This window comes from Takifugu flavidus, chromosome 12, assembly GCF_003711565.1.
Source record: "Takifugu flavidus isolate HTHZ2018 chromosome 12, ASM371156v2, whole genome shotgun sequence".
In the NCBI taxonomy this organism is placed as follows: domain Eukaryota; kingdom Metazoa; phylum Chordata; class Actinopteri; order Tetraodontiformes; family Tetraodontidae; genus Takifugu; species Takifugu flavidus.
Window position 1 is genome coordinate 7,934,212 of NC_079531.1, and position 13,354 is coordinate 7,947,565.

Genomic DNA, 13,354 nt, shown 5'->3' on the forward strand with positions numbered 1-13,354 from the left:
AAAATGGGTATATCATTATTTAATGCGCACCTTAGGAAATGTGTATTTTAGTAGATTTAGTACATTTTCCCCACAAATATGACACAGTGAATCAAACTTAGGCCCTGCGTCACTTCTCTTTTCATGTCATTCAAGATCCTGATGGGTCCCTGCGAGCCTGTCGAGCTGTTCACCGCGATCCGGTGACAGGCCTCATCAGACCGAAAGCTCACAGCCGCATGCTACTGAGCAGTGGACACACCATGACAGTGCCGCCTGATTTCTTCCTCCACCCACACACTGGCAGAGTTATGCCCATTGCTGGCAGTGTTGCTTATGACCCTACAAGCTCTGCTTGGTGCTCACAAGAGGCTCGTGTACAGGTAACACGAGCGGAAGCTGTGCAACCTTTAGATAAATTTAACAGCTTCAGTTTGACAGCACACAGCTGTGCTTCTTGTCTAATATCTATATGCCACTCTAGAGTATGTGATTTATATTTTCTATTTAGGAGACAACAGGAAGTGGGACATTCCCCTCATTCCTTTCATTCCTTATCCAACCTCCCAACACTCAGCTCAGCCACTGTCCGACACTCGACTCAGAGGCCTCAGGCCGGGTCAAAGGCTGCAGCTGGGGGTTCCCATGCTGGACCCTGACACTGGCGTCCCGGTGCCTATTCTAGCCGTAACCATCCACCCACAGACGGGCCTCGTGTACCCACTGGGGGGACTGCACATCTGTCCTATCACCAGTTTGCCACAACCAATCCAAATCGGTTTCCCGATGCTGGACTCTAGGACGGGCAAATTTGTGCTGACTGTTGGAGTCAGTCTAGATCCAGTCACAGGTTAGCACAGCAGGAGGATTTTATACCTATGCTGCGGTGCAAGTGAGATGCTCTCAGAGTGTTTGTGTCCATCGTGCAGGTGCTGTGGTGCCGGTTGGAGGCGTTATGCTGGCCGAGTCTTTCATTGAGCCTCTGAGTGGGAGGATGGTGAGAATTGGAGGTGCTAGCATGAGAGCAGGACAGATGATTCCCAATGCAGGTGGATACCAAGCTCTCCTGGAAAGCAAGGTGCAGTGCGATATATAAGGAGAAATTCTGCTGTTGCGTTTAAGGACAAAAAAACGACTCGAATTTCAGATTAGTTTTTTGTCCTTAAATGCAACCTCTTACGATATGAACCTGTTGTATTCTTTCAACAGGTTCTCGCCTCCATGTTCAAAATTCAGGCACTCCTCAAGTCACAAACCATTCGATGGGAATCACAACAAACATCACAACAGCATCCAGGCACTGAGGGAGGAAACAGTGGAGAAAACGAACTTGTTGCTGCGGCCGAAGATCTCCGGGAGGCCTGGGGAAGGAGCCTGAACTGTCAGCTGCAACTGCAGGCCCGGCTAGAGCTTCTGCTGGACTGGGCTATTTGTCTCCAGCAGGATGGAGGGATTCTGGGTAAGGAAATGCCATTGAGCGGATAAATGGATTTGTCCCGGGTCATAATGAAACTTTGTCTCCCTGCATTGGCCTCTTTCTTCTTTTATGAGCTGCCTTCAGCCTCTGTTGAAAGACTGCTTTGTCTCATCTTGCTTCCTCATTATAACATATTTGCGTGCGCTGCCTCAATTCCCCCAAGCTCTGCGCTATAACTTAGCATATTTTATTTATTGTATTATGTGCAGAAAGTGAGACATATGTCTATTGATAACACAACAGCCTAAAAAGTATGATATAATTTAGATGTCACTTACTGTATTTGTCAGATAAAACACAAACACATCCCAGTCACATCTACTAGCATATATGAACATAGCAGGGTGTATGAATGTTTTGATGAATTTGGTGTATGAAAAGAGCACATTTATATACAATGTATTTAGTTATAAATACACGTAACATTCCCTTAATCCACTTATGAGCGACCTTCAGTACCCAATTTTCACCACATGGTGGAGTCTGTGTCACACATGCAAACAACGCGTCCACTGTTGGCGCGCAAATGCGCTTTATAATCGTCTCAGACCGCGTTCTTCCTACAGACTCTCAGTTATTACCAGGACGACAGGATTATTAGGAAAGCTAAACCACTAATACAAAACAATGTAGTTATTTCAGATGTCCTCAGTACTGGATCATTGATGCACTGTGCTTTATAGCATAAAAGTACAATATGGTGTGCAAAAGTTAACGCACGAGCTGGAGTGCAGCTGCTCTCAGCTGCTACTTATCCAACCTCCTAACACTCAGCTCAGCCACTCCAACTTCTTCTGGTTCTGCTGTTACATGGCACTACGATAACACGCACAGCAGCACATGGATAGTTCTCCATTACCTTCTGTGTTTTTTGGACACGCTAATGGGAAAAAAACAGCTAAGTGCCTCTAATTTCGTTTCCTGACATCAAATCAGGAGAAATGCCTCTCCCAGATTCTGGCATGCCTGTTCCAGCTCTCCTGGGGATGGAGTATCCGGATCCTGTGGGATCTGGTCTTAGTGTGCCTGTGCTGGGGTTTCAGACTGACTTATTTGGGACGGGGATACCTTTAGCAGGGACCATGGAGGACCCCAGTGGAAAAGGTGAAATGAGACATTTACCTCGATAGGGATTTACTTCATACACAAGGTTTGCTACTGACACATTGTGATTCATGTTGTAGGATTAGTAGCCATTCGCTACGGCTCTCAAACAATCGACCCAGTGACAGGAGCGCTAGCCAGAGTGGTTGGAGCCCGACTGGATGCAGCCAGACGAACAGTCATACCCGTCACAGTGTCCTACTGGCAAGCCGTGTCGGACCAACCTGAGAGTGTTCATGTGGGAGAGTTAAGACAACACTTAAACTACTGACAGGGAACTTCTCATAAGAGTAAACACGACAAGACAATGTTTGTTTATTTGCCAGGTGGATGCACTCCAGAGGGAGGCGTGTGCACGGAACACTTACTGGCAGCAGCAAAGAAAGCGCGAGGATGATTTCCTCTCTGATCTGGACTCTGCTGTAGCCCAAAGTCTCTTCAGAGTTACAGAATCAAACCCTTATCAGGTACTTGATGAATGGATGACTGCATGAACCACAAGCGAGCCCATTTTTACTGTCCTTCAATATTTATGCATTGTGCCCTTGTCCTTTGCTCCATTTGCATGTGGCCTTTGAAAATTGCCTTTGTTCTGCATATTCCAAACTTTAGCATCTTCTCTGGCCTTGCAGTGGTCAGGAAGGCAGCTGAGGGAAGCGGCCCTGGAGCAGCAGGATCTGGCTCAGACTGAGGCCCAGAGAAGAGCAACTGGGCGCAGCCGCTTGGCTCTCGTTTTGCCTCCTCCTGTGCTGCGCGTCCTCATGCTGGGTAAATTGGCTGGCAGGCAAGATGGAGGGGCATTAGAGGGCAATACTCTCATAACCTGGGAGAGACGCCCCGTCCGCCGTGAAGTCGTTATTATAAATTCAATGTGCATTTTTTGTGCAGGCGATGAGGAGGAGTGGCATCAGCAGTGTTCCTGGAATTCTGCACTGTTGTCAAGCCTCGACAAGTTAGATGTGTCTGTGGAGCAGCTGCAGCAAGAACAAGAAAAATGGATCATGCAAGGCGACGACTGGCCAACAACACTCCAAGCTGCGGTCTGAATAATGGCTTTATTGTCTTTCATTTTTGGTGAATGACACAGCAAAGACACATGCTCACTTCTGTTTCAAGCCACTGTCAAGATGGATATAATCCACCCTGCTATAGAGCTTTCCAATAAGACCATAAAGTGACTTTTATCCAGCGCTATACAGTGATATACACTCCATAATGTTGCCATCTAAATGTAAATTGTGCCTTCTCCCTACCAATTCCTGTCTTTATTTGTACTCTAGGATAGAGAGATGAGACAGAAAGAGTTGTGGGAATGGTCCCGTTCCAGACGAGTAGACTTGGAGGCTACGCTCAATGTGCTGCGCTGTGTCAGACAATTTTCCCAGCTCTGCACCCACACCGCTCTGGTTATAGCACACTGACAAACACAAACACCGCTCATTACATATCCCACCACCAACCAGAGGAGGTCAATGGCTCCATTATGCAATTTTAACAAAGTACTGAGTTGGTGCCTTTAAACCAGAGCAGAACACATGTAATTGGTGCAATCCCCCTTTGTTCTATGGTTCTGAGGGTCCTTGTTCTTTGTCCAGGCAGTGCTGCGGGGGAACTTTTGCTACAGAGAGTACGGGTTACTCCAGCCCTGTGTGCGCAGACACAGTGTGGAGGTCATGGGCTCACTCCAGCAGATTGCTTTGCCTCTGCTGGAAAGGCTCAACCAGCTCCTGGAAGACAAAGTGCCTGCCAGCTTCTCCCCCAACCCTGGCAACCAGACGGCCTCAGGTAGCTAATCATCATAGATAGAGGAGCTACTGGTTCCTCCACAATTCTGCTCTATAGATAAGCGGTATGTGTTATTCTGGAGAACCACCAGAAACTCCTTCACTGTAATTCATTGCCTTGGGACTTCTGATATTTCTGTTGCATCGACCTGGTTTTTGAAATCTTTCTGAAGTGCAACCTTTGAAATGACGTCACACTTTTTCCTGTCTGTGGCAGGAAACAGAATGTAGAGCAGCGTGTTGACACATTTACACCTTCTGTACGGTCCAGATAATTAATTTTTTAGGTGAAATCATTGGAACTCAGATTAGCGGCTGCACACCAATCTCACGACTGATTGTCTCTCATTTCTAATTGATTGGATTAAAATGAGACTTTGCCTTGCTTTAGGTTTGTCAACAAAGCAGGCATGTGACCTGGAGACAAACTCCAGGGTCTGGACAGCTTCAGTACCCGCAGTGAAAGGTATGAGCTAATAACGTGCACATAGAAACGCTGCGATGTGTGTTCTATGCATTGCTCGAGCAGAAGTTTTCCTCCACATAATTAAACCAGAGGTGGTTTTTACTGCAGGAATCTCCCCCCAGTCACCGGGAGAGCCAGCATCTCAAATACAGGACGCGAGCTCGGCCCCAGCAGACACATGCACCACATCCTCTGGCGCTCGTTCCCAGGGTAGGAGCTGAAAAACAAATAAGTCCTAGTTCACGCGGAGCTCATACACACAATTGCTAGATTATGCAATTCTAGAAAATCCCTGTTAGGAGAATTTTGAAGTTTCAAAATACACGCTTTTTGAAAGAATCAAAGTTTCCTGTCGATCACTACATCTGTCTGAGAAACTGCCTTGCAAAGTAACGTACAGGAAACCACAACTTCTCCTTTGAGTTTTTTCTTCTTCCTATTTCTCAAACTGCAAATTAACCTGTAGTGTGGGATCTTGTTTGAATTTTTTTTATAGATACAACATAAAAATATTTATTTATTATGCAACATATTCAAGGAAATCATTTACAACTGACTTGTTTCCTGTCTGTCTGGGTGTTATTGAATGACAAAAAAATCTTTGGTTCATCCATTTGGATTTATGTTTGCTTGTTTTTTGAGTGTGTGTGTGTGTGTGTGTGTGTGTTTGGGGAACATCTATTTATCATCCTTACTTGGCACCAGTGATGATCTTTAGCAAGTGTCTCCTCTCAAACAAACCATTTTTTACATTCTGAGTGTTTTTAAAAATAAGTACTATAGTGAAATATTGGTTTGACTGCATGTTTCGACCTTAATTTTTCACTAAAAACATCTATCTCCTGCCAAACACACTTCAGTGCAGTTGAAAACCTGCTGCATAAAGGGGCGCTTTGCATTCTGGGGGCGTCTAACCTCCCCTCTGCCTACAGGGAGATCCAGCTAGCAGCGATACACGAGTCCCCTCATTATTTAATGGACGCACATGTGGCTGAACACTCGATAACGATAACTGATGGGAAACTTTACTTTAATTACTTTCAAAGGCATTTGCATGTGTGCAGCATGGTGGCAACTTCTCAGGAGTACCCCCATGAATTAGGAATCATGGTGATAATAAGTTTGTTATTAGTCCATGAACCCAAGAATCACCTGTGCTCGAGAAAATTTAGATGTTTATACTCTGAAGTGTATTTTCCTTCACCATAGTTCAAACTTTTCTTTTCAAGTCGAGGTCCCGCCCACAAAGGATTCAGCACAGCATTCCCATTTGTCCATCCCAGACATTTCAGGTAACATCTTATATATTCTCGGGTTTCATAACATAACAGGAGGCCTGTGTCATATGTTCAGCGTTTTGTCCCCCTTCCACTGTTTTTTAGAGGAGGAGTGGAGCAAGCTGCTGGACCTGTCTCCTTTGTTCCAGACGTTGAAAGAGCTGCAGCTGCAGCTGGAAGGCGGCGGGACAGCGCTCCTTGGAGGAGGGAAGCTGACATCAACAGCATGTAGAAAATCACTATTGCCCAACATTTTGTTGATCTGTGAAAATAAGGGCCTACTTATCCTACTTATCCAGGTCGAAGCAGCAGATTCATAGATGCGCTTGATGCTCAGTGGGAATGTGAGGGAGAGCTGATTCCTTTGGATCCATCGGTCCTTCACTCCCAGGAGTTACTCGTCTACGAGCATGGCCGTTCCCTGATTACCACCATGAGCGATCTCAACTTGGTCGGTGCCAACGCATACTTTGTGTATAGTTTGGCAGTTTTCCTTTGACCTATCAGGAATTCTTCAGAGAAAACCGATTCACCATGTTGGGAAAATGGAAATTTTAAAGAAAACATTCAATTGTGTGCAATCATTTAAGGTGTGTCCTAATAATAACTACAGTCATTTCCTTGTATTCAACAGACTCCAGTCGTTTCACTTCAGATTGCAGCGAGCCTCCCAAAAAACAACTACGTCAGTAATGCTTTCAGGAATTCCTTTTTTTATCAGGTAATGTCTCCTTCCTTTTCTGCTCTGCCAGCGGCAGCAAGTTTGTTCAGGGAAGCCTACACAGAGCATTTTCTCTATATCGCACAAACATTTGGATAGTGACATCCGCAGATAAGGGCAGGGCGGAGCTTAGAAAAATTGGATAGTTCAATCCACGGTTTTTCTTCCCTCAAATCTTCCTTCAAAAGTTACAGTTTGGCTCATTTGATAATTTATTTAATCTCGCTGTTCCATCATATCCGTCTGTTTAACCTCTGTGGCCCCATTTCCATTCGAATCATTCTATTTAGCTTTTCTATCCCATTAAAGCCAGTTGATTTCTGTACCATTGTGATAACATCTGTGTCCTAGTATGAGCTGTCCATTTGTCCTCTCTGTTGTGTTGTAACCAGTTTGTTCTGCTCCTCTGTCCCACCATAACCAGTCTATTTAGAACTCAACACCTTAACCAGCCTAGACATGACCTTGTCTAGTTGATGCTTGATTTAGTCAATTGGACTGTTTTTTCCTTGAAGATGTTTTGCCCGCTGAAATCTTAATTTGGATACACATAAACCAAACCTTCTGGTGTGCTGATCTGGTGATGATCATGTGACTGAAACATGATCCGATTCCTCTGAAATGGTGGTATTACCTGCACCCAAAAAGACTTCCCTATTTAAACCCATTAAAAACTCCACTTAACATGTCCTCTGTTACATTTAACTTATTCTGATCATATTTCCAGATTAAAATAATATCAAGCTAATAAAATAAGGCAAATTTGCAGGAGAAATTGTATCCTTATTTTGACATAATGAATCTATTTAGCACTAAAACCCAGTCTAGTGTATATGTAACAATGCAGACAATTGTGAGATATTTTAAACGAATAACAATAGTAAAATGTTCTATGTTTGTTCTATAATAGAAACCCCATAATTTTCTTTTAAGGATAAATGGGTTTGGTTCTGTATGGGGTAAGTAGCTCATTTAGATTTACAATCTCTGGTCTAAAGTAACTGAGATTGACACATATCCTGTCTGCATCATGATAACCAGTAGATTTATTGCCTTTCACTTTGACCTTTGTCTTGTGGGTGTGCGGTCACATCCAGCCCAGATCAGACCGTGGTCAGACTGTTGGATGACAGCTAAAGCTGCATAATTGAGCACTGCCCTGTGTTCACATATAAAGACAATCTGGCCAAAGACTTTGGACGAGTTCTTTGTAGCTTATCAATATCATCAACATTCTACCACTGCTTTACTGCTACCACTGCCTTTGAGCAATTTTAGGCTCTCGAAAGAGGAAAATCATGTTGGGGTAGAAGAATGGGACAGTGCAAGCCAGCTGCGTGCAGTTGTTGGTCTGCAAAGCAGCTTCACTTCTGTGGTTTTAATTCTGTTTTAACTCCAGGAAACAACAGCGCACAGAACAACATCTTTTTCCAACCGCATCTTTTGGGGGAGGGGGAAAGCCAGTAAACACTCGGACCACTGTGGGGCTTTTATGTTACTGCACGCCTCCCCACCCCCACTCCCGACCTGAGCAAACAAAAGAATCTGTTCAACCCTCTCTGTCAGTGAGTGCCAGACAGACCAAAAGTGCTGTGAGGACTGCAGCGCAGCGTTTCCTGTGTGTAGAGAGTAGTAAATTTGGCATCTGGGGAGGACGGTGGGTCAATTTTCACTGCTTACACGATCCAACGCCTATCTCAAAGAAAAGAGAAAGTCCAGTTTGTAGAGATGAGCTTCAAATAGATGGGTGTGCATGTTAAAAAAACTGATTTTGCTTATTCATTTTAAAGAAAAACATTCCCCAACTTATGATCATGATCATTTTTTTGCTCTGAAACCTTCTTTTGTTTCCATGTGTGCAGGCATTTACATGCCTGCACACATGGAAACAGTTGGTGGGTGTAACTTTCCCAGAGCGTGTCAGTGAACCCCGCTGGTTGTGGCTCTGTCGACAGGAGGCGGAGGAGACACTTTTTGTCCGTCGCCAGAGGCTCCGGTCGGTCGGTGGCTTCACCCTGCTGCTGCTTCACTGTCTCTCCCACGTCCAGGTCAAAGACCTGACCTCTGACTCCAGCCCTGCATTCCAGAGGCTTTTCTTCAAGGTACACACACCCAGCGTGCATTAATCAGTCACTGCTGGAGGAAGCGGGGCTGCCCTTGTAATGTAACATCTGTTCATATGCAAGGTCATGCAGGAATGTCTCGGGGTTTTGGTCCGGGCGGGCCTGGACAGTTGCACCTCTCATAGGGACGTTGGTTTATGCATGGGACCTAAAGGCCTCTGCTGGGGACTTACAGGGAGGTCCACCAGTGGCTCATGGTGACTCTCGGCCATACAAGCTTGGGCAAGGACCACTGCCACAACACGTGAGAAACAAAAGTATTTCCTCTCTGACTTTTCGGCTCCAACAGGTCATCTCAGCTTCCCATTGTTGCGTGATTTGTCGTTATTGAATTTTCCTCTTGTGCAAGCTTTTGGCTGTAAGAGGCGGCTTGCATGTCTCTGGTTTGTGATTACGAAGACAGGATGTTGAAGAACTCTGGAGGAAGGGCAGTGAAGCATCAATGTTTTTCATCCATGGAAGATTTTTGAGACAGAGGCGCTCCGGAGGGGCAGAAGAAGGCGGGGACCAGATTGGGTAAATACTTTCATGGCTCCTTATAAAAGAGGTCCATATAGGTGTTTCCTGGAATTCCTGGAATTATACTGGTACAAATACCCAAAACCCTGCTGGAAACCTTATCTACTGTATAGTGATAGAGAATGTGTAAATAAAGCTCACCCAAGCGGATCTACAAAAACTCTGAACTTTCAGCATGTTTTGACATATTTGACTTTATTAAGTTCACAACTTCATGTCAAGCAAGACAGCCGAGTGTCTTGAAACGCTGATTCCAGCAGTCACTTGAGTCAAAACTTGTCCTTTTTAACAGAAAATGATTCGGTGCAGCTTCAATTTACAGCTCTTTTCCCGACATTTTTTTTCAGTTGCTGGCTTTTAAAACAAGTAAAAATAATTTGTCCGTCTCTTTATTCTAATCACCTTCCAGAAATCCATTTTGTAGTTTTTATCATTTAAAAAAAAAAAAATTTTTTACAAATCAAAGCGATGAAAATACACATTTAACTATAGATTAAAAAAAACAAATTTGGCTAAGATGTACCAACCATAAATGCATTACAAAGGGATCCCGGGAATCTGGCTGCTTGCATAAGAGGTGCAGAACCTCTGTGTTTATTACACACATGCATGCAAAAAACACGGGTGTCTGTTTCTATTTAATGGTCCCGGCAGTTGGGGAGGGGGAGGGTGTTGTTGCAGGAGTTTGGTTGAAATTCCAGAACTTCACATTGCAGGCGCGCTTACTGCTGTGTGGCTTTGAGGGCAATGAAGATGATCAGCAAAATGATCCCACACACCAGCGCGATGATGTTTAGCATCTTGGCCGTCCTTGAAGCATCCGTGGCTACCGTGTTGTCTCCAACCGCGTTGGCATTTTGAACCTTAAAAGAGGGCAAATGTCCAAATGAGCGTGCTGGAGTGTATTGCCAAGTGTTGTAGAGGTGAAAGATGAAAAAAAAGAAAGATGAAATAGCACCTACCCTGCAGGAGTAGACGATAGCGGCGATCCCCAGCGGCAGGCAGCAGCACAGAGTGTTAAAGATGGACCATCCTAAGTAGGTGGGAGCCACAGCACGGTTCTGACCTTCCATTGTTCCTCTGGGTTAGAATCCAAGTGAATGAGAGAGTTCGTCTCCTGGCCAAAGTCTGGGTGCAGTGGATGGCGGGGTCCCAACCCACACCCTTTTAATCTGCAGGGGTGTGGTTTAAAGCTGTTGTATAAGGAAAACTACCGAGGAAGAAGCAAAAAAACTCAAGTGGAAGAAGCAAAGTTCTGGTTTCTTTTTCACCAGAATCAAACTTTATTTGCCCTCTTTTGGTCTGGCAGTGCTAAACTAACTTTAATATACATTTTAACCAAATCTACCCATTTCTTTCCCCTGAAAATGACAAAATCCTGACAGTTACACACTTCTTTGAGGGTAAGTGACTCCACTGGAATGTGCTCTGGCCCTCTCCTATATTCATCATCCTACGCTGATCCATTTATGCACCATAAGTAGGATGATTATCTCATCATCTTTTGATTAGTCGAGGCAGCTCGGTTTTAATTGCCGATAGGTCGTTCCCTCAGCCTGCTGCTCTTCCTTGTAAACATGAGGAGTATAACGATGCGCTGATTGCTTTTTCAAATTAAAAAAATAAACTGTACAAGGAAAAAAATGTATTCATTCAGTGAGTCCACCTGATAAACGAGTAACTAAAAATTGCAGTGTTGTCATTTCAGTTTTGAGCCGCCTCAGTTCTGTTAAATTACCTGTCACTATTGTAACAATCTAATGACATAACAGAGCAAAACCGTGTTAGTCGGAAACATCCTTATTTTAAAACTCTGACTTAAAAACCTTAACTTACATTTCAAATTAATATTCACGTGATGACAATAAGCAAAATAACTTGCACAACTGGTTGCACAAGTGTGTGATTTGACACGTATAATGGCAGCAATGGCTGACAGGAAGGTTGGTTTCATGATGCAGGAGGCCCTGGGCCGTCCTTCGTCCTAATCACCAGGACAAAGTGGAGCTGATGTCTTTCATTTTCATTGTGTGGTTTATCTAGAACTTCTCTTTGAAGTGAAACCCAATTAAAAACGGAAGTAGGCTGATGTTTGTGGCCAGAAATCATTCTTTTCCAGAACTGGATCTGAGGTTAGGAAAGAGGAGGAAGTCAGCGCCACATTGTTCTGCAATAAGGACGAAGTACGGCCCAGGACAATTAGAAAACATTTGTACCACCCCAGTTTTGTTTTGGGGAGGCATAACAATATGCACACATGTCAAACTCAGTCCTCGAGGGCCACGATCAAGCCGGGTTTTCTGTCCTACCAGATTGAAAAGGCATTCAGTGGGATGGAAAACCCGGCTGGATCGTGGCCCTCGAGGACTGAGTTTGACATGCCTGAATACGGCATCGCGTGACAATGAGCGGGAGCAAATGTGTGCTGCTGTCTCCACACCTGTTTTCCATAAACCACCCCCCCCCTCCCCCGCGCTAATTACTTTTATATAGACATTAGAATGCGCTTGCTTTGGTTGTGAAAAAGCACATACCAGGGTAACTCCTGCTGTCCATACACAACCACTCCAGTTATCTTTGCCTTTGAAAGCTTTTCAGCCGCTTCATCAGGTATTTCCCTCTTGTGCACACCCGTGATCTCTTGACCTCTAGTGGTTCCCCTCTTGCTATTTTAAGGTTTTTTCTTGAAGCCTGTCACTGAGGAATGTGTGAGATAAACACAGATAAAAGTTCCAAAAGTGAAGCTCGAACGCACGTTGAGGAGGAGAAAGTGAGCACGGGCTGAAGGGTGGGGGCGTATACGCTATTATCCCTGGAATGTTTTAATCCTGATTTACTTTGAACAAATGAGGATAGAGTCTCACTGTCTCCGATCGCTGCCATCTGTGAGCTGTGAAGCTCTGGAGCCACTAGTTCAGCCCTTTTTCCTGCTCTTTCCCAAGTTATGGTTTCAGCTAGTGGAGACGCCCAAATTGCCATCTGCTTTTACATCCTTTTCCTCCTCCACGACTTAAATAATTCCCTGCTAATGCAACAACTGTGTGATTTTCCGTACAGAAAGAAAAGCCAGAAGGAGAGAGAGCCAGAAAGAGAAGATCTATTGGTGTTTGTTGGAGTCCCACCTCCTCCCGAGTGTCAGAGAACTCCAGATTGTTAACATTAAGGGCAGCAATCAGCATGTGTTGCTGTGTCTCATAGAGCTGTTTACATTCCTGGATGCCCCAGACTCACATTCAAACCTCTGTTTTTGTCTTTAGTGTTGCAAAATGTGTGCAGCAAATAGTGAATATTTTAAGGACTCTCCCAGTGACTCATGGTGTCCAACCATTAGGAGCACAATAATTCAATTAGAGATACTTCAGCACTGTGTTGTTCGACTCCATGCAGTGTACCTCTGCATTATTATCTTAATGCAGTTGTGAGACTGTTTGCCCCTGCTGGGGTTTGTTTTACTCTAAATACACCAGATTCAGATTCCTGTTTGCATTGTGCATATTTAAAATGTAGTGCCCTCTAGTGGCGTTTAAAAACTTGGTTCACCACCTCCAGATTTTTGAACGTCATCAAATGATACAGACAACAGCTGCTGGGTGATGGCGGGCCACTTATTTCCGTGTCATTATTTTGCAGGTCGTTTGTCTGTATTTTTGATCATTTTGTGAAACTTAATTGGATGATTAAAACACACCTGTTCAAATTCTGACCATCTGTTCCTGGGAAATAAGACAGACTTTGTTCATATGCTTTTAGAAGCTAGTTTGTTCTTGGTGTAACATTAAAGATCATTTCATGTTGTGTTAATTAAATCTACTGATTGTCATTTTGTATGTAAGGTATGGCTGACCTACACAATCTGTTACCATAACATTTGTAGGAGGAATACAATCTTCTCTCTCCAAGGCCG

General features: G+C 44.3%; 2 protein-coding genes across 7 annotated transcripts; one reads left to right on the forward strand and one right to left on the reverse strand.

Moving 5' to 3' along the window:
- The first annotated feature begins 494 nt into the window (after nt 1-494).
- Nucleotides 495-13,256, forward strand: si:dkey-103g5.4 (uncharacterized). Of its 6 annotated transcripts, none has more exons than XR_008953009.1 (19): nt 495-829; nt 909-1,057; nt 1,189-1,438; nt 2,393-2,560; nt 2,641-2,798; nt 2,887-3,027; nt 3,193-3,328; nt 3,449-3,600; nt 3,841-3,966; nt 4,156-4,345; nt 4,736-4,810; nt 4,919-5,020; nt 6,040-6,102; nt 6,193-6,315; nt 6,387-6,538; nt 6,722-6,808; nt 8,764-8,910; nt 8,995-9,188; nt 9,281-9,447. XR_008953009.1 is itself a non-coding variant. In XM_057049724.1 (19 exons), exons 1-18 carry the CDS (start codon nt 625-627, stop codon nt 9,130-9,132), a joined length of 2,562 nt encoding a protein of 853 aa, XP_056905704.1. In that variant the 5' UTR covers nt 495-624; the 3' UTR covers nt 9,133-9,175; nt 12,508-13,256. The 6 variants fall into 6 exon arrangements, 5 of the variants coding, with proteins under 5 accessions (XP_056905704.1, XP_056905702.1, XP_056905703.1 ...); XM_057049724.1 differs by lacking the exon at nt 9,281-9,447 and adding an exon at nt 12,508-13,256 and having other exon boundaries at nt 8,995-9,175; XM_057049722.1 differs by having other exon boundaries at nt 8,995-9,175.
- LOC130534980 (synapse differentiation-inducing gene protein 1-like) lies at nt 9,627-10,600 on the reverse strand. The gene is made up of 2 exons (XM_057049730.1): nt 10,413-10,600; nt 9,627-10,313 (listed from the first exon to the last, which is right to left on the reverse strand). The coding sequence occupies exons 1-2, from the start codon at nt 10,521-10,523 to the stop codon at nt 10,173-10,175; spliced, it is 252 nt and encodes an 83-aa protein (XP_056905710.1). The 5' UTR covers nt 10,524-10,600; the 3' UTR covers nt 9,627-10,172.
- Nucleotides 13,257-13,354: the final 98 nt, after the last annotated feature.